Source organism: Capsicum annuum, chromosome 10 (assembly GCF_002878395.1).
Source record: "Capsicum annuum cultivar UCD-10X-F1 chromosome 10, UCD10Xv1.1, whole genome shotgun sequence".
NCBI classification, from domain to species: domain Eukaryota; kingdom Viridiplantae; phylum Streptophyta; class Magnoliopsida; order Solanales; family Solanaceae; genus Capsicum; species Capsicum annuum.
The window spans coordinates 46,277,073-46,299,043 of record NC_061120.1 but is presented as its reverse complement, the minus strand read 5'-3'; the positions used below and the strand labels follow the sequence as shown (position 1 = coordinate 46,299,043).

Genomic DNA, 21,971 nt, shown 5'->3' with positions numbered 1-21,971 from the left:
AATCAATTCTTTGGGCACAAGAATTGATTTTATCATTGGAATTTCATGATTTTGTAAAGTGGGTAAATACCCAAGATGTTTTAACGACGAATTATGAGGTTATGAAAAATATAAATTGTTTAAGCTTTGATGTACATGATTACTTTATTATTCCCAAGTTATGATTTGATATGGTGAATTTCATATTTCTACCATGAGTTTATATTTCAAGTGTTTTCAAGATATGATTTATGGAACTTTGAATCATCCAATATTGGTATACATAATAACCTTATTATCTTGTTTTCTTGAATTGAGATTTTATGCCATAAATTGCGTACCACTACTATGAAATTTTTTTTGAGGATTCTTGATATAAGAGCCATGATTTGAGTTACATTACAACACACGAAATTCGTACTATTATTTGAAGATCTTAAATGCTTTTTAAAATCTATTATCATGATTTGAATATTGGAATAAAAGAATGATCATTTGAGAATATTGATTTGTATCCGCAGAGTCGGGATGATTTATATTGATTTTAAGCTCGCAAAGATGAAATGTTGTGTTATTGATACCATGTTGATGTTGAGAAAAATTAAAATATTTTGAGATAAAATATGTTGAGTTAGGAATCCACAAATTGATATGATTTGATAAATGAGAAAGAGATTTGGTATGGTCTTTATGATAGACCTTTGCGATGTTGTGGTGGATTTCCAAAGAGATTTGATTTGGTCTTTATGATAGACCCTTGTTATATTGTGGTGGATTTCCTAATGCGTTCTGAGCTAGTCGGGGATTATTACTTAGCATTAAGAGGGAAATTTGGTATTTCCCCAAACCTATGTGCCACCGTAGGGTTGTTGATGATGATATTATTGGCCAGGGAGCTGAATTGTGATTATGAAAGTTTTAAGGTTGTACTCCCTGGCAAGAGTACAAAACTCCCGCCAATGGGAGTGCTCTCCCTAAGAGGGAAAACATTGGTATTCTATGCGGCTCATGTGGGGTTGTCGGTTATAGGAAACTCCCCTGTCCATAAGAGTATGTTTCTTGAACTATCGAGTCACTTCGAGTCTTGAGTTGATGAGTTTGGTTGTCTATGATGAGTCATGAGAATTTATGATGAATATTGATGATTTTATGATGATTTATGGGATTTTACTTATGTTTTCCTCTCTATAATATTATGAGAAGTATGGATAATGAAATTCAAGCCATGTGAGTCTTCATTTTCCATACGTATGTTTTACGAAATCAAAGATATTATTCAAATTATTGCGTGCACCCCCACATATTCAATTGCTTATAAGGAGTCATGGTGAGTTATGTAACTACTTCCCATGGTTTCTGTGTCAGTATAAATCTTCAGGAGTCAGGGGTGTGAGTGTATTCGATTGATCAGTATTGGTATCCTGCGATTAAGTAATGCAGTACCCCAGTACAGTAGTAAGTTCTGAGGATAGTAAAATGGTATCCGAGCTGTGGTATCTGGAGTCGGTATAATTGTTATAGTGGTTGTGAACTGTGCATTCATATATGTGTACTCGTTCGTTATTCTCATGATTATTCTATTGATTAAATGTTCATGAATTAGCCCTTGTATTTAGCCTTCCCTGCTTGCATACTCAGTACATCTTAGTACTGACACATTCACGCTATGGTGTTTTTTTATTTTGGGGCACCATAGGTTCAGAGGAGTGAAACTTAAAGCATCTTAGAAGTCACTTGTATAGCAGCAATGGGTGTAGCAGTGAGTCCTCATCATCCGAGGATATTGTTATTACAGTATTTGCTTTTAGTAGACGGAGTTAGTTGGGGGAATTGTCCCTTCAACTCCACAGTTCAGGAAGTGTAGAGGCTTTTTAGAAAGATGTATTAGTGTGTGGTTTAAGGTATTATATATTTCTAGGTGTTTGAACCTTATGGCAAGTGTTAGCTAGTTTTCACATGTATTTTATTATATTATGCAGTGAACAGGTACAGATATCAGAAAAAGGATTAGCTTGTGGTCCTTCGGGATCATAAACACCGTGTGGCGTTCCAGTTCTCAGGAATCAGGGCGTTACAAACTGTTATCAGAGCCTAAGGTTTAACAGTGTCCTAGGGAGTCTGAAAAGCCACATCTAGTAGAGTCTTATACAAGAGTGTACTGCGCGCCACATTCATGTATGGGGGGATATGGGATATTTAGAAAAGTTTCCGTTCATTCATGATCCAGATCGTGCTATAGCAAGATTTTCCAAGAAAGTTATGTAGACTCTTGTAATGATCTACTTATGTCAAATTTACCTTACTCTTAAGGCAACAAAAGTAGTGAAGCGAAAGTCTTTCAGATAGAACTTTCTCTGACGGTCCCGCAGATAATTTTGGGATAGTGTTCTCTAAAGTGAGCAGAGTATGCCTTATGGGGTTATCTATTTATATGGTGAATGAATAGGTTTGAAATTATATATGTAAGAATCTAAGTGTGGAAGTTGGGAATTATATGTGTTGATTGATAGAGATATAGCTGCGATTCTCATGGTATGGAGAAGTATAAGTTTAAGAGATGTGATATTTGAAGGCTAGAATGAGAATAGTATGTTTATTAAAGATTTATGGATATTCATGTTATGTTTTAGAAGCTAAGCTTTAATCTTTGAAGAATGTAAGTTTGTGGACTCCAAACTAAGTATTAAGATGTGAGTGTGGTATTAGTAGCCTATGAAGAAATCAAAGCAGATAATGTGTTTAGTGAGACAAGTAGGTGTTGAAAAGAGTGTATGTATATAATTCTGATTGTAGAGACTAAGGAAAGATAAGAGTTGTATTCCAAGAAGTACCATTGGTATTGAATTTATGTTTTCAGGTGTAGTCTTTCTGGATGAATTAAGTTATTATTTTGTGCACCGTTGTGCCTCAGACTCTAGAGTAAATTAGTTGTAGTTCATTTCGGGGTTTATCCAAGTGTTCAAAAGTGTCTGACGATGACTTAAAGCTGAGAGAAGGAGGATAGATAAAGTGACAAGTCAGGCCCTCAGAATCTGGTAGTGGTACCAGTAGGTATGGAAAAGCAGTAAAGGGGGACAGTTCCCGACCCATTCTTATTTCAATGAAATATGTCTAGAGGGACCTTGGGTCCTAAGGGGGAAATACCCCATAATGTTATAATAATTGCATGTTCATGCTCTTTCTAAGATGTTAACCTCATCGTTCATTGCATTTCTAGTTATGCTTTCGAGAATTTCGTATATTAGGTATATTCGTATTTAATATGCACGTTCAATAGAAAGGAACTCAAATTATGGGTATGTTTGAACATGTATTGAAGAGATTGGTTGGGTTATAATTCTGTGCATTTGAGATGCATGTGTGTTGTGAAAATTTACCCATGAGTGGGTTGTAGAATGTCTTATGCGATAGATGTGTATGACTAGTGAACATACGCAGAGTATTAGTTGCTTCAGTCGTGTGGTTATGTTTTGAGATGTGTTGCTGTCTTAAATAAACCCAGTCGATTGGTGTTCTTGATCTGGCCTTCACATTCGAGGACAAATGTTTCCAAGGAAGAGATGATGTAATACCCCAGAAAATTTTTCATCGAAATTCTGTGCGTAAACGTATTGGATCCTATCTTTGAGAATGATTTATAATTTTTCTGTGTGTTTTCTTGGATTTCGACCCACCATTTCGTAGAGCATCGAATAAGATTTCCAACGATATGTGGATCACCCAAAACGGACACTCGAGCGATGAGTTACGACCATTCCGATCAAACTACCACCATTTCGATCGAACTGTGAACAGTAAAATGTGCAGGAAAAATAAATACTGTAGCCAGGCAATTTTTTTGGTCAAATTTAAACAATCATAACTCCTTGTACATAATGAACTGTGTGAGCTGCTATATATCAACGGAAATCTCTGGAATATTCTTTCCAATAAAATTGGTTTCATCCACTTTGAACATCGGAGTAAAAAGTTATGGTCAATTTACTTCAGCCTATTGGATAGATCACTGAAGGACAGATTCGGGTTTTATTTGTTTCTTAGGGGCATTTTGGTCTTTCACCACTCTTTTAAACCTCTATAAATACCCCATTCAGCTGAGAACTTGTATTATTTTTCTCTCATTTCTCTTATATGTATATATATATATGTATATATATATGTATATATATATATATATATGTATATATATATATAAATTAATTGGAGGCTTTGATTCAAGAATTCCTTTCGTCAATCTCTTCCGACCATAAAATCTAAGGTATTCAAGTGTTTATCTATGGACTCCTTTCGTCCATAGAGTCCACAAATTCCTTTTTGAAATTACAAGTTATGTATATGTATATATATATATACATACACACACACACATATATGTACACACACACACACACACACACATATATATATATATATATTTTCTAGACTTTGATAAAGTGTATATATATATATATGTTGATTGATATTTAATGGTTGAGATATATATGAGGATTATGTATGTTACTTGATATATATATATATATGATGATTATTCATGTTAGTTAATATATATATGTGTGTGGTGATGGTGTATGTTGGTTGATACATGCATGTGATGATTATGTGTGTTGGATGAGATATATAGGGTGGCGGAAAACATGAGAATTTGATGAATTCACCAATCCCTAAAAGTGCATGTAAGGTGTTTGTGGAATTGTCTAAGAGGCTATAAATTTACGTTCTTAGGATATAATAAGTTCTAAATGACTAGACTACTTTCTATGTATACGTTCAACATGAACTCCATATTATTGTCTAAAATTGAGAATGTTGTGTGGAAGGCTTATGATATGGTTATAAGTGCGGATGACGGATTTAGTTGGTGGAATTAAGATGAATGATGGTGTTGTAGCACATATAATTGTTCATACTGACCTATGCCTAAATGGTGCATGCAAGGTAATTGTAGAAATGCCTAGTTGAAGAAGAATGGATCGTATGACCCCTTATGATCGAAGTGATGAGTTCATACCATACTTGCATGCTACGTGTTTACTATGATGCTTGAGGGAAATGGTAAGGCCATTAGGCCACTCTAAGTGTGAAATATCTAATTATGGGTAGAATTGCATATATCAAGATCTTAAAGGAAAGAACCTTGAGAAGTAAACCATGATGTGTTGAATGTATGTTATTTGTGTGTATCCCGATTGGATGAACTATGTTATGTTGTATTCTTCCGTAATCGTATGCATTCTTGTTGAATGATCTACGATGTAATGGCATGAGATCCCAATACTTGTATATAAATATGATCTTCAAATGATTGGTGTGAGGTGTTAATAAATGCATGGTGCATGATGGCCTGTGGGCATGTGAGTATGCGTTGTTGTATACTACGTATTACTTATGTTATTGATTGTTAGGGGTACGTATGCCCGAAATAGTCTGTTGGTCTAGAGCTGAGTCAGTTCCACGATAATCTTAGTCGTGCTATGATCGATGAATTTCCGATGATTTGAGAACTTAACGTAAATTCCGTGAGAACTTAGTATGTGGGGTTTTGAACAAGAATATCTTTTTATTCTTGTGCCCAAAGAATTGATTTTATCATTGGAATTTCATGATTTTGTAAAGTGGGTAAATACCCAAGATGTTTTAATGACGAATTATGAGGTTATGAAAAATATAAATTGTTTAAGCTTTGATGTACATGATTACTTTATTATTCCCAAGTTATGATTTGATATGGTGAATTTCATATTTCTACCATGAGTTTATATTTCAAGTTTTTTCAAGATATGATTTATGGAACTTTGAATCGTCCAATATTGGTATACATAATAACCTTATTATCTTGTTTTCTTGAATTGAGATTTTATGCCATAAATTGCATACCACTACTATAAAAAAAAATTTGAGGATTCTTGATATAATAGTCATGATTTGAGTTACATTACGACATACAAAATCTTACTATGATTTGAAGATCTTAAATGCTTTTCAAAATCTATTGTCATGATTTGAATATTGGAATGAAAGAATGATCATTTGAGAATATTGATTTACATCCGCAAAGTTGGGGTGATTTATATTGATTTTAAGCTCGCAGAGAGGAAATGTTGTGTTATTGATACCATGTTGATGTTGAGGAAAATTAAAATATTTTGAGCTAAATGTGTTGATTTACGAATCCACAAATTGATATGATTTGATAAATGAGAAAGAGACTTGATCTGGTCTTTATGATAGACCCTTGCGATGTTGTGGTGGATTTCCAAAGATATTTGATTTGGTCTTTATGATAGACCCTTGTTATGTTGTGGTGGATTTCCTAACGCGTCCTGAGCTAGTCGGGGAGTATTACTTAGCACCGTGAGGGAAATTTGGTATTTTCCCAAACCTATGTGCCATCGTAGGATTGTTGATGATGATATTGTTGGCCAGAGAGCTGAATTGTGATTATGAAAATTTTAAGGTTGTACTCCCTGGCAAGAGTACAACACTCCCGCCAATGGGAGTGCTCTCCCTAGGAGGGAAAATGTTTGTATTCTACGCGGCTCAAGTGGGGTTGTCGGTTATAGGAAACTCCCCCGTCCATAAGAGTATGTTTCTTGAACTATCAAGTCGCTCCGAGTCTTAAGTTGATGAGTTTGGTTGTCTATGATGAGTCATGAGAATTTATGATGAATATTGATGATTTTATGTTGATTTATGGGATTTTACTTATGTTTTCCTCTCTATAATATTATGAGAAGTATGGATAATAAAATTCAAGCCATGTGAATCTTCATTTTCCGTACGCATGTTTTACGAAATCAAAGATATTATTCAAATTATTGCGTGCACCCCCACATATTCAGTTGCTTATGAGGAGTCATGGTGAGTTATGTAACTACTTCCCATGATTTCTGTGTCAGTATAAATCTTTAGGAGTCAGGGGTGTGAGTTTATTCGATTGATCAGTGTTGGTATCCTGTGATTCAGTAATGCAGTACGCTAGTACAGTAGTGAGTTCCAAGGACAATAAAGTGGTATCTGATCTGTGGTATCTGGTGTCGTTATAATTGTTATAGTGGTTGTGAACTGTGCATTCATATATGTGTTCTCATTCGTTATTCTCATGATTATTCTGTTGATTAAATGTTCATGCATAAGCCCTTGTATTTAGCCTTCCCTGCTTGCATACTCAGTACATCTTAGTACTGACGCATTCGCGCTGTGGTGTTCTTTTATTTTAGGGCACCATAGGTTCAAAGGAGTGAAACTTGGAGCATCTTAGAAGTCACTTGTATAGCAGCAATGGGTGCAGCAGTGAGTCCTCATCATCTGAGGATCTTGTTATTATAGTATTTGATTTTAGTAGACGGAGTTAGTTGGGGGAATTGTCCCTTCAACTCCACAGTTCAGGCAGTGTAGAGGCTTTTCAGACAAATGTATTAGTGTGTGGTTTAAGGTTTTGTATATTTCTAGATGTTTGAACATTATGGCAAGTGTTAGCCAGTTTTCGCATGTATTTTATTATATTATGCAGTGAACAGGTATAGATATCAGAAAAAGGGTTAGCTTGTGGTCCTTCGGGATCATAAGCATCGTGTGGCGTTTTGGTTCTCGGTAATCGGGGCGTTACAGAGATATTCAAGGAAAAATTCATTAATACCACATAAATCCCAAAATATAGGCTTTTCAATCAAAAAGAGTACAACCAAACAAACCTATATCAATATCAGGCCAACAAAATCATACAAGACCCCACACGATCGCACATACAAAATAATGTCTCAAAACCACCAAATATTATCCACATAGGCTCTAACACGACACATGGATCACCTAAACATATTTTTCATGATATAACCCCATACCAATAACATGCTTTTATATTATTATTAATTACCCAACCCGGTTTGAAGAAAGTTAAGTCATAACCTACCTCGAATGCTGAAATTAGGTCCCAAAAGCTTTCAATCCGAAGATTTTACCTCATGAACGGACACAAAATCAAAAAAAAACATACAAATACAGAATCTACCTGTCAAAAGAAAGTCAACAATATTCATAATTCCTATTTTTTAGTCGGAGTCAAAAAGAACCCCCAAAATGGATTTTTGAAATAGAAGCATAAAATTATAATTTAATTTTAAAAGCATGTTTCCTATACTCATAGGAGTCTACAGCTGAAAATTCATGTGAAAACGAGTTTAAAATGAGGTTCAAATAAAAGAAAAACTATTTTCAAGCTTTTCTAGGGAAAATCTCCCCAAACTCATTTTGAAATCAAGAATTTGAAGTTGTTTTGAAGGTGAAATCGAGAGGAAAAATGATAATTATAATATTAGAAAATTACCCATAGAAGAAATCTCAAAAATCCCTTTTGAATCATCAAAATTCGTGCTCCTGAGCCCTAACAATGGTTAAAATGGGGTTTTGATTCTCAACATGGGGAGACATCACGAAAAATAAAATAAAAGTTCTTGGTAAATGGGAGAAATGGAGTTATACATTGATAGACATTGATAATATGAGAAAAATGCATCGAAAAATTATCAAAATCAGAGATTCCTACCTCCAAAAATGTCAAAAATATGAAATGGGGTCAATTTTTGGTCTTAACCATCAGCAATGGCCACTAAAGCAGCCTATTAAATGGTCAAACGCCGCTAAAGCAGTTGACCAGCCGCTTTAGCGCCTACACCAGTACCAGCAATCTTCAAACTTTATTTTTGACCCTCGAAACTCATTTGGAGCCTTATGAACATGATCCAATAGTGAAATTCAATTGTAAACACATTCAGAATCCAATAGAATAATCAAATTTATGAAAAAATGTCATTATCACGAAATGGACCCTAGGACCCTATTTAGACTATTTTCAAACCGAGGGTCAAAATGGGATCCAAAGGCCACAAAGACCCAAATTTGACCTTCTAATTCAATGACGGTATGAGATTTATAAAAAGACAATTTTATAAAATTGATACTCCAGACCTAATTTCACAACTTTTGGAACTGAAGATCGAAATGATATATAAAAGCCATAAAACTACACCAACCATGTTACCAATCTCAAATCGATGTTTCAAATCTATTGGTGCAGTTTGTTTTGCCATTTGACACACAAATCAATAAACATTGAGCGAAGTCAACTATAAGACTTTTCAAGCGACCAAAAACCACAAACTCGCACAAATCACACAAAAATGCATTGAAAATCATGTCAATCATCGCTACACCCCATAAATACCACAAAGCAGCCACTAGGAGGGGTAAAATTGTCAAATTAAATAGAAATTAGTATTTCACAAAAATTACCTAAAATCAAATCATTACATTATCCACCACTGAAAATCTAGTATGCACTCAAATTGAAGCAAGGAAAATACCTGAATCAGGAAAAAGCTAGGGGTAACTACCACGATATAAGACTCGACCTCCCAAGTAGACTTATCTACAGGTCGCTGTCGCCACTGGACCTTAACCACTGAAATATCTTTAGAATGCAACTTTGTCACATCTTTAGTTAAGATGGAGACAGGATCCTCAACAAAAGACAACTGCTTATCTAACTGGATTGAATCCTAATGAATGACATAAGACTCATCTAGAATTGATTACCAAAGGATGAAAACATGAAGAAATAGATGAACAACTGATAAATCTGGAGGTAATACTAACTCATAAGCCATATCCCTAAAAGTTCAAAGAATCTCAAAAGGTTCAATATACTTGAGGCTAAGCTTGCCCCTCTTCTAAAATCTCATCACACTCTTTACGGGCGATGCAACAAGAAAGACAGATCACCAACACTAAATCTCAAGGTACAAAATCTATGATCTACATAGCACTTTTGCCAACTCAGAGTCGTTCGAAGTCTATCCTGATTGACCTAAAAATTATCCAAGGACTCATGAAGCAAGTCTGTACCTCGAGATCTAATCTTAATAACCTCAAACCAACCAACTAGAGAGCGATAATGCCTATCATACAAGGCCTCGAAAGGAGCCATCTCAATACTAGAATAGTAGCTATAATTATAAGAAAACTTCATCAAAGCAAGATATTGCTCCCACTAACCACCAAAGTCCATAACCCAGCATGAAGCATATCCTCTAAAACCTGAATAATTTGCTCCGACTTACCATTGGTCTAGGGGTAAAATATTATGCTATGATAAACTCAGGTATCCACACCTCCAAAAAAGTCTTCCAATAGTGAGATATGAACACTAACCTCTATCTAAGATGATAGACACTGCAGACCATGAAGATAAACTATCTCATAAATATAGACACAAGCCAACCTCTCAGCACTGAAAGAACCCTAAATCTGAATAAAATAAGTAGATTTGGTTAATTGATCCATGATGATCCAAATACTATCAGAACCATGAGAAGTACGAGGCAACCCAATCTCAAAGTCCATAGTGATCCATTCCTATTTTTTCTGGAGAATGGGTAACCTCTGAAGCAAACCACTAGGTCTCAAATGCTCGGCCTTCACCTACTACAACATAGGTAATGAACTACAAAATTTGCTATATCATTTCTCATACCACCCTACTAGTAATGCTACCTCAAATAATGATACATATTAGTCACTCCCAGATGGATGGAATACCTGGAATAATGAGACTCCTCTAAAATCAATTTAGTCCAATCACCCACTCTCAGCATGCAAAATCGGCCACCAATCCTCAAGATACCATGTGGATTAAGCGAGGCTTTCTTAACCTCACCATTCAACACCTTATCCTGAATCACTCTCAAACAAACATCATCAAACTAATAAGCATGACTATACTTCATCAAGAAAAACTAGCCTCCACGAATGTTAAAACACACGCAAGTGTCAAAACATGAAGCCTAAATATCTGGTTATCCAAATACTAAATCTTTAAGGTCAAAGGCCTCTCCTGGGTTAAAAGATACACTAAGCTATCCATATTAGTCAACTTTTGGCTCAAGGCATTTGCAACCATATTAGTCTTGCTCGGATGATAAAGAATAGTCAATTCATAATACTTAAGCAACTTACGCCTATGGCGCTGCCTCATATTAAGATCTTGCTGAGAGAAGAAGTATTAAAGGCTATGATGATCCTATAAAATCTAACAGCAGACTCCATACAAGTGGTTCCTCCATAACTTCAAAGCAAACACTTCCACGCGCAACTCCAAATCATGGGTAGGGTAATTCTTCTCATGAGGCTCTAATTGATGAGAAGCATAAGCAATAAATCCTTGAGCTTTTGAAAAAAAAAACAATGCCCTCCTTGGTCAAAGTAAAGATAGGAGATAAAGTCAATAAATCCTTAAGCTTCTGAAAGCTCGCCTCATAATTATCAGACCACTAGAAGCAAATCTTCTTTTAAATCAACTTGATCAATGGAGCTACAATAGATGAAAAACCCTCATGAAAATACCAATAGTAGCCCTCTAAACTAACAAAATTCCAAATCTCAGAGGGAGAAGTAGGCCAAGCCAAATCATAAACTAATACAATCTGGGATGGATCAACCATAATACTATTCTTGGTCACCACATGACCCAAGAAAGAAATGGACTCCAACCCAAACTCACACTTGGATAACTTAGTATACAACTTCTCATTCCTCAATCTCTAAAGCATAATCTACAATTTTTTTCTCATAGTCGGCCTCGCTCTTGGAATAAACCAAGATATAATCTATAAATACAAAAACAAAGGAGAAAAAATATGGTCAAAATACCTAATTCATCAACTCCATGAATGCAGCTGGGGCATTGGTCAACCCAAAGGACATAACCAAGAAGTCATAATGACCATACCGAGTTTGAAAGGCTATCGTTAGAATATTCAAATCTCCAATCCTCAACTGGTATACCTGGACCTCAAATCAATCTTTGAAAACATTGAACCACCCTAAAGCTGATCAAACAAATCATCAATACGAGGAAGAGGATACTTAATCTTAACTATCACCTTGTTCAACTAACGATAATAAATACACATATGCATAGACCTATCCTTTTATATTACAAACAACATAGGCTTACCCCAAGGTGATTGATTTTTCACAAAATACACTCTAGTTAGAAGTATAATGCAGTTGATTGTAAATATAATAACCTAACTAGGTTGGGGTCGATCCCATAGGGAAAATATGTATAGTTGCTTGACTTTGATGTAATGCACGAGCAGTACAAGAAAGTAAATAGGGGGATTTTAGTATCAATTATAAGTAGTAACCAAATCTCTAGTACTTTTGAGTTGTAGATAATATGAGACAAATTCTAGGCTTATGTTCTCCCTGGCTTCTCAACTTCATAGATTTCTCGCGATCAACCTAACTATTATACTATTCTGTATGCAAAGTCTACAAGATAGGTATTATCAGCCGTCTTAAGGGTACAAAGATAAATCTTACCTTTTACCAGTTAAGTCTCAGGGTGTCTCTTTATTTCTCCTTGCTAAGACCTTATCTCACTATCACCTTTTGGGATTAAGTGATTAGATGAGATGGTAGAGACTAAAAGGGGGAAGTGAATCCCAAAACACTATCCTAATCTTCTTTTCTCGATCACAAACTCCCTTGTGGGGGTGGATGCGAATACAGGCTATCTCAAGCTACTGCAGCTACTTAATATTAATTATCATGAAGACGATTAAGATAGATGCAAAAACCCTAGAATAGATTAGCCACAACCCTAGTCAAGGAGATTAGCCACTCATGTTTGTGCAAGAAAGCATGTTTATCAATAAAGAACACATAAAATCACTTGCACAAGAATAAGATGAATAAGCTCAGAAGTATGTAATTGAATAAACCATAAAATCTCAAGAACAATTGTAAAAGTATTGTAAAGTATTGTAATAATATGTAAAAGAGCGTAACCTAATAAAAGATAAACCCTAGGGTACTTATAGTATCTCAAAATAACATAAAAATCCTAATAAAAATAGGAAAGGTTAAGTTATATTAGCAGTCGGTATGACTCATTTTTCACTCATACCAATATCATACAAGTCGTACCCTACCTTCTCAAATCTGTTCCAGTATCTAATCTCCTAAGGCTTCAACTTTCTGTTCAACATACGACTTCTGTTTATGAGTTATACCTGAGTGTATGACTTATGTCTTTCACTCGTATCCACCTAGAATTTTGTCTTTTCAAGCTTTGAACACTGATTTGTGTATGACTTCCGTGTACGAGTCATACTCAGACCTCTGACTTATACACTTCTAAGACTTCAACTCTTGGATGGTAGCTTAGGTTCTGTTATACTTACGAATACTCTGTACGACTTATATCTTAGATTACAACTTGGATACTTGAGTTGTATCTAACCCATACTTTATTTCTCAGGTTGGATTTTAATTTTGTTTTGCATACGATTCAGCATATGAGTCATATTAAATGTTTACAACTCATGAGATGACTCGTATCTTGATCAGAGTAGGTCTTTTTTAGGTTTTTTTTTCTTTTTTCATTCAAAAACTATTGTAAACCTATTTGACCTGCATTATACACTAAAGTGCATCATATCTAACAAAATATCCTAAGTTTCAAGCAGAAATTTAAAGTTTTAAGCATCAAAAGTGTCGTGTTTCCATGTAACATCAAAACCCTCAACTTAGACTTTTGCATGTCCTCAAGCAAAAAAAATTAAATACCTATTTTATAGCATATAGACGATGCTTAAACAGGAAGATCTCAAGCACACCATGGCAACGATTTTGAAATTGATTTAAATCTTGTTGTTCCCCTCTTAATTTTAACTTTTCAACTCAAACAGCATATAGAAATTTAGCATACGTAGAAACATGAAGGAATCCGATGATGGAATTACATTATAAATAGACACTTTAGCATAGACAAAAATTACATTCATCAAACAACCTAGTAGCATAACCCATGTGCGCTCACAGTCAAGGAAACCCCCTTCACTCTTAGTTTGGATAACCCACTCTATTCAGGGATATAACGAATAACTCTCTCACTCATAAAGAAGTATCATCGGTGCTTACAGAATTCCATAGGCTTGCCCTTATTCCCTTTTCCTAAGTTGTCAGACAATAACAGTAAGATCACTATAGGACTTAATTTGGCTTGTAATGTAGGCTTAAGGCTGGTATAATATCTTTTGAGATTGATTTAGTGACTAAGCCTCCTGGACACTATGCTTTTCTCAGGGTCCACCTACTTTTCACTTCTTCTTTTATTTTTGCCCTTATGTCTCCTTTTTCTTTTTAAGCACATTTCTATTGGGCCGGGTGTGGTTTTCGAGCACTTATTTTTCTTTTCTTTTTCTTTTGTTTTTCATTGGAACTTTTCTTTCTTTTCTTTTCACCACGCCTGCTCAAATTTCCATTATTTTCTTCTTTCCATTTTCTTCATACTCATTTTCTCTCATGCACCCCTATAATAGCCACCCTCAGCTTAGGCAATTTTCCTAAGTTGAGGTGTACAGTGTCCATAGAAGGACCAAGCCCAAAATAGGTTAATTGTAAGTTAAACGAGAAGGTGCTAGGTGTAACAAGAAAAATTAGTCAATCAAGGCTCAAATATTTTGATCAAAGGGATTCATTTGATTAGACCATTTTAGGCTCAAGTGGACTCTCACAGAAATGGCCTATGATCATCTCTTACTTAGCTATCCTAGACCTAGGTAAAACCAATCAGGCAAGTTCTAGATTCTTGGGATACAGTAAACCTCACATGCACTTGCACAGGGCTACACTACTAAGTACTAGTTATCTAACTTTGCAACTATTTTGTCCCTAAATAGTCTATCCCTAATCCTAATGCCATTATCAGATTCACAGTAGTCCCACACACGTATACAAATCACGCAATTAACTAAACAAAATTTTTTGAGGGGGCTTAACTTTTTTGTCATAATTTCAGCACAATAACATATCAAATCAATAGAGTTTTAAAACCCAAATCAATAATAAAATCATTCATTACAACTGAAATTTTTCAAAATCCTCAAAAATTATAATAAAAAAATAATTTGTTGTCATAGGTGCTCTAATATTCTCCTTATCTTAGCTTCCTGCATCAAACTTGCTAGTCATAACAGACTTTCAGTCTTAGCCACTTATACTTTTAGCTACTCCCAGAACTTTTGGAATAACCCCCACCCCCAACTAAAAATTATTGCACTATCCCCAGTGCTACAAAAATTAAATAGAGTAAGGATAAAGGTCATACCTAGGTGATCAAGGTGCCGGTGCATCAATATTAACATAGGAGCCCTCAGATTGGGTTCCACTCTCATTATCTACCGTCCCATCAATTAGGACTGCATCAATAGTAGTAGGGGCACCACATCGACCCCTATAGCATCAAACACTTAAGCTATCAATCCACTATCTTCCCTAGCTATCTCATAGACCCACATCTCTTGGTCCTGCTCATCCTGATTACTATCAAGTTTGGCATTCTTCTTGGCTGCTCTAGCTTCTTTCTTCTTTCTCTTCCTCTCTCTTTTTTATTGTTCAGACTCCTCAATAGAGCATTAGCTAGGTCTGCCCAAATATTAGACACATGGATAGTAGGAATCACTGTCTCTAAATGGGCTCAGCAATCATCGGTCTTTCATAAAGCTTTGAGACAATTTTCTTAATTTTTGCAGACTTAGATTTAATATTAGCTATATTATATGTCTACCCTCTACTCAAATGTCAAGTTATCCTCAAATCAAAAGCATCTAGGTGCCTCTGGACTCGCCTATCCTGCTCCTCAAACTACCTGTTAAGCCAGTTTTCCACTCCTCCTTCCATATGACCTAACTTCACATTAAGTGTGGCTAATTTGGTTATAACCTCAGTCTATACAACTTGGGAGATCATTATAATACTGGGGGCATACCCCGTGGCCTAGGTGGCACTGACTAAACTGGTGGTGGGGTAGTAGAAGTACCCGTTGAATCAGTATGAGGGCCCTCAATAGCCTCAGCTATAGAATGGATATCAGTCTGATCATTCTGAGGGAATAATCCTATAAAAATATCTATTTTCTATCTCGCTGTTCGGGCTAAAAGGTTGGCCACATCTCTAATCTAGCCAATGTCAAATATCCTCCGGGATTTGATTATTTCATCTATCCCAGGGAGTTCTAGCACTCTCGCAGCCAGGTATATTTGTGTAATCATACATGGGTAGGCTAGTAATGCCTTTTGACCCCCAACTGCCCTATCTCTTAACTTTTGGGATAGGAACTCAGTGACATCAAACTCGTAACTGACCGTGAAGTAGGCTATCATAGCTGTCTGAGTCGGGCTTAGGAAATTATCACCAATAGTAGCACACAGCCGGTGTCGGGCTAGTTTATACCAAGCCTTACCCTTAAAGTTGAGGGTACTGTGGGATTCTTCCTCTTCGGCCCTTTTGGAGGTGAGTCTAATTCTTGGGGTACCACTTTTTCCCCTTTGCTTTCTCGGCTTCCTTTCTTTTCTGTGTAGTTTTTCCTGTGGTGGTGTCCTTATATAATTCTCCACTTCTATCAGTGAAAACCTCAAACTCAGAATCATTGGATTTTGCACTCGCAACTAGTGCTTGCTTAGTCACCTTCTTGGCTTGCTTAGATAAGGAAACATTCTTTGGAGGCATTGCTCCTACAAATGTACCCTCATTAGTAACTAAGTAAAGAAAAGAAAAGAAAATTTTTAAACCAAAGTTCAATGTGCTTGTTATGCTTAGGGTACGAATGGTAGGTATTGGTCGTACCTGCAGGGTACGACTCGTATGCTCGAGTTATATCATATATAGTGCATGACCTTTTTTCACTAGTCAGCTTATGACTCCTAACCGGTCATACCGGCAGGATATGACTCATTACCAACAGTAATAAGAAGATCAGAAACATTTATTCTACTTTAAATCATCCCAGGTGGTTACAAATTAATTAGTACGAGTCGTATGGTCTGGGTAAGACTAGTATGATCGAATTGTATCCATTTTAGAACCTTAAATTTGTTAAAATTCTATGTTGTCAATAGGTACGTATACCATTACACTCCCATACCAATGGATACGAGTCGTAAGAGGTTTAGTATCCACAGCAACATAGATGTCCAACTTTAAAGTTTGATGTCCAACTTTAAAGTTTAACTCTAATTCAATTTCCCAAAACACCTACTATAATTTTCAACCATTTCAATCATTTTAACACACACAAACATATCAAATCCATTTCCAAAACCCTAGATATAATCCAATTTCTAATTTCCAACATGAACACCTAAGATAGGTTACCAATAAATCAATATTTGCATAAATCCTACTTAACAAAATTTATAGTAGGAACCACAACTCATTCTAACTTCAAAAGTAAAGAAAATAGGTTCGAAAAACTTAGTGTTTGGAAGATATAAAAGTTTTTCTTCCAAGTTCTAATTGTTCTCAAATTCGCATTCCAATCAAGAAAATTGAGCAATTCGAAGTTGATGGTAGTTTAATCATGTGATTTCAAGTGATTTTGTGGATTAAAGGCTGGAACTAGATTGAAATGTGGTGTGGGTACGAGTTAGGTCAAACGGGTACCCAATCAGGTGCCCCTTCTTATTTTTAATTAAAGAACTGGCCAGGTCAACCCGCAATCTGACCTAGTAAGCATGGGTATGATTTGTGATATGATTTGTACCTAGGATTATGGTTTATTTATTTAACTCGTATAGACCTGAACCTTACCTAGGTTCTAGAGTGGGTACGACTTAAGGTGACGAATCGTACCTAGGGGATACGACTCATTCTGAGAATCATATCCATTCTAGAAACTATTACCTAATTTTGATTTTTCTCCCAGGTCAATACGACTCCTACTCATGAGTGGTACCGTATAAATATGACTCATAAAGAGTCTGTATGACTGGTTTTCTTCATCTTTCCTTGGTATTTTTTTATTTTCTTAGCCCTGCATATTGAACAGAAATATTACCCTATAACTGAATAAGTACAAAAAACATAGGTTGCCTCCTATGCAGCACTTGGTTTAACTTCGCGGCACGACATGGCTTAGTTGGATGCTAAGATTTCACCAAGTAGCCTCATGGCATGCGTCCCATGCAGTGCTTGATTTAATGTTATGGCACTACACAATTTCCTTGACTACTAAGTCTTCATCAAGGCCAATATCAACTACTTCATTCATGTTTTTTATATTTCCCAAGTAGTGCTTCACTCTTTAACCATTTACCTTGAACGGGGGCTCACCATCCCTCTTCAATTCTAAAGCACCATAGGGATAGACTCTTATCACCATGAATGGAACATACCACCTTGACCCGAGCTTACCTGGAAACAAATGAACCTTGTCATTATAGAGCAGTACTTGGTCACCCTTTTCGAATACTCTCTTCTCAATTTTGCGATTGTGATACAACTTCATCTTTTTATTGTAAGGTGTTGAACTTTTATATGCATATAGCCAAAATTCATCCAACTCATTAATATTATTTAACCTTGACTTGGTTGCATTCTTCCACTCTAGATTCAGCTTCGCTAACGCCCATAGGGCTTTATGCTCAAGCTCGATTGGTAAGTTGCAAGCCTTGCCATACACCAACTGATAAGGTAAGGCACCTAAAGGGATTTTATAAGTTATGCGGTAGTCCCACAATGCATCATCTAACTTTCTTTCCCAATCAGTCCTGATGGCATTCACAGTCTTTGCCAATATGGACTTGATTTCTCTATTGGACACTTCAACTTGTACACTAGTCTACAGATGATTGGGCATTGCCATCCTATGTTTAAATCCATATTTCTTAAGCAAATTCTTGAATAGATAATTGTAGAAATATGACCCTTCATCACTAATAATAGTCCGTGGCATGTCGACTCAAGAAAAAATGTTCTTTCTCAAAAATACAGTGACACTGCGTGCTTTATTATTAGGAAGTGTTGTAGCTTCCACCCACTTTCAAACATAGTCTACAACAAGAAGTATGTATTTCATGCCAAACGAACTTATGAAAGGTCCCATGAAACCTATGCCTCATACATCAAATACTTCCAATTCTAAAATAGTTCATGTTTTCTAGAAATCCTACCTTGTCATTGGCATTGCTCACAAGCAGCAGAGTAATAAATCTTTGTATATGGTTGGCCAATAGTAGCCACATTCTAGGATTTTATGAGTTGTGCGGGCACCTACATGATGACCCCTAACTGGCGATGAATGACAAGCTTCAAGTATTCTCATCATCTCCACCTCAGGTATACATCTGTGAATGATTCCATCTTCACAAATGTTAGTTAAGTAAGGTTCATCCTAGAAAAATTTTCTTACCTCATGCATGAACTTTTTCTTTTTCTGATATGAAAGGTCTTCTGGGACTAGAACATTGGCTAAGTAATTTGCATAATCTGCAAACCATGAAATTAGATCTTGGGAAGCTGCCAATATCTGCACATCTGGAAAATTGTCATGAATCTTCAACCCATTAGCAACTTTCCTCCTCTAATCTAGAAAAGTGATCTACAACTTGATTTTCTGTGCCTTTTCTGTCCTTCACCTCAAAGTCAAATTCCTGCAACAATAGCACCCACCGAATAAGCCTAGGCTTTACATCATTTTTAGCCATTAGGTACCGTAATGTTGCATGATCAGTGTGCACAATTTCCTTTGTCCCAATCAAGTAAGATCAAAACTTTTCAAAGGCAAAAACCATTGCCAATAACTCTTGCTCCGTCATGGTATAGTTTTTTTCAGCAGGATTTAGTGCCTTACTAGCGTAGTAGATGGGATGAAAGATCTTTTCTTTCTGTTGGACTAATACAATCCCTAAGGCCACTCCACTAGTGTCACATATAATCTCGAAAGGTAAAGACCAATCAGGGTACACAATGATTGGAGCAATCACCAAATTGGAGCAGTCACCAAATTATCTTTTAGGCTTTCAAAAGCCTTCCTACATGTGTCATCAAAATTAAATTTTACATCCTTCCCCAGAATCTTGCAAAGAGGGTTAGCAATCTTCAAGAAGTTCTTCATAAATCACCTGTAAAAACCTGCATGCCCTAGAAAACTTCAAATTTCCTTAACAAAAATTGGGTAAGGCAATTTTTCAATCACCTCAATCTTTGCTCGATCAATATCTATGCCTCTCTTTAAAATCTTGTGCCCAAGTATAATTTCTTTTTTGACTATAAAATGGCATGTTTCCCAATTAAGTACCAAGATGCATTCTTCACACCTTTGTAAAGCCTTTGCCAAGTGAATGAAACATTTATCAAAAGAGTCACTAAACACCAAAAAATTATCCATAGAAACTTCAATGGAACCTTCGACCATATCAGAGAAATTAGACATCATATATCTCTAAAATGTGGCTGGGGTGTTGCATATCCCGGATGGAATTCATTTGAATGTAAAGGTCCCATAAGGACATGTAAAAGTCATCTTTTCTTAGTCCTCAGGAACAATAGTGATCTGATTATAGCCTGAGTACCCACCAAGAAAACAGTATCATCCTCTGTTTGCTAACTTGTCTAACATATGGTCCATGAAAGGCATTGGAAAATGATCCTTTTGAGTCCATGCATTCAATTTTCTATAATCCATGCACACTTTTCATCCAGTGATTGGCCTCATAGGCACTAGCTCATTCTTCTCTTTAGGCACAACAGTTATTCCACCTTTCTTCAGAATGCATTAAACCAGACTAACCTAGTTGTTATCAGCAATAGGAAATTCCATACCAGCATCCAACCACTTGATGATCTCTTTCTTAACAACCTCCTACATAGGAGGATTAATTCGATATTGATATTTAATAGATGGAACACAATCCATCTTAAATTGTATTTTGTGAGTACACAAACCAGGTGAAATACCCACAATATCTACAATAGACCATCCAATAGCCCACTTGAAATTCTACAACACTGACAATAATGCTTTTACTTTTTATTGGCTCAGATCAGCTGCAATTATAACTGGCAAAGTGTTGTTGGCCCCCAAAAATGCATAAATCAAGTGAGATTGGAAGACCTTCAACTCTAATACGGGTGGTTCCTCAATGGATAGGCAAGCAGGTGGAGTCTTTCTACTCTTTAAGTCTAAGTCAAGATTCGTTGGTGCAAAATTATAAGAACCACTCCTATACAATACACATACTAACTCCTTATACTCCTTGATACCATCAGAGTCAAAATTCATGATCACAACTGTAAGTGCTTTAATACCTAGTCTCTCTTAAATTGGAACAGCCGCATCAAAACCATCATCCCATAAAGTTACTGCATCAACATCATGGAATGAATCTACCTCTTCATCATACACATTAATAACATATATCACTCTCAATTCATCAGGCTGTCTCATGGATTTGCATACATTGAATATCACCTGTTCATTATTCAATCTCAACATTAGATGTCCCAGCTCTAAATCACTCAATGTCTTTTCTATAGTCAAAAATAGTCTTCCAAGAATAATTGGGACTTGGAAGTCTGCTTCACAATCTAAGACCAAAATCAGCAGGAAAAATAAAATAATCCACCTTCACCAATATATCACATAAAATACCTATTAGCTTTTCACACTCCTGTCTGACATTACTAGTCTCATGGTGGTGGGTTTTGGAGCTTCCAACCCTAATTAATTGAATACCATAAATGGCATGAGTTCGATGCTAGCACCTAAGACATACAAAACATGCACAAAGTTGAAAGATCCAATGGTGCAAGGTATAGTGAAAGCATTGGGATCCTTTTTCTTCTCCACTAATGATCTAGTGGCTACAGCACTACAATGATGAACATTATCAACTGGATCATAACTGAATGCTCTCTTCTTGGTGATCAGATCCTTCATAAATTTTACGTATCCAAGATCTTGCTCCAATGCCTCTACTAGCAGTATGTTGACTGAGAGTTCTTTTAGTATAGATAAAACTTATGGTACTTACCATCTTCTTATTTCTTTTTCAGACTTTATGGATAAGTAAAAAGAGGTTTTGGAATGGGATTCAGCACAGATTCCGTAGCCTTCTCTTCTCTGTCATTTTTCTTGCTACTACTCCCTA

The 21,971-nt window shown here is 35.9% G+C and overlaps 1 protein-coding gene across 1 annotated transcript; it reads right to left on the bottom strand.

The window, feature by feature from the left end:
• Nucleotides 1–21,139: 21,139 nt before the first annotated feature.
• On the bottom strand, nt 21,140–21,760 carry LOC124887725. Its single transcript, XM_047397635.1, has 2 exons — nt 21,557–21,760; nt 21,140–21,292 (listed from the first exon to the last, which is right to left on the bottom strand). Exons 1-2 carry the CDS (start codon nt 21,758–21,760, stop codon nt 21,140–21,142), a joined length of 357 nt encoding a protein of 118 aa, XP_047253591.1.
• Between the last annotated feature and the right edge of the window lie 211 nt (nt 21,761–21,971).

What these genes read in the sequence shown, in the direction of transcription:
- LOC124887725 (XM_047397635.1), bottom strand. Translation starts at nt 21,760, where the DNA reads ATGAAGGATCTGATCACCAAGAAGAGAGCATTCAGTTATGATCCAGTT. An exon ending in TCGAACTCATGCCATTTATG is followed by an intron (nt 21,293 to 21,556) that starts GTATTCAATTAA and finishes AATAATGAACAG; the next exon opens with GTGATATTCAATGTATGCAA.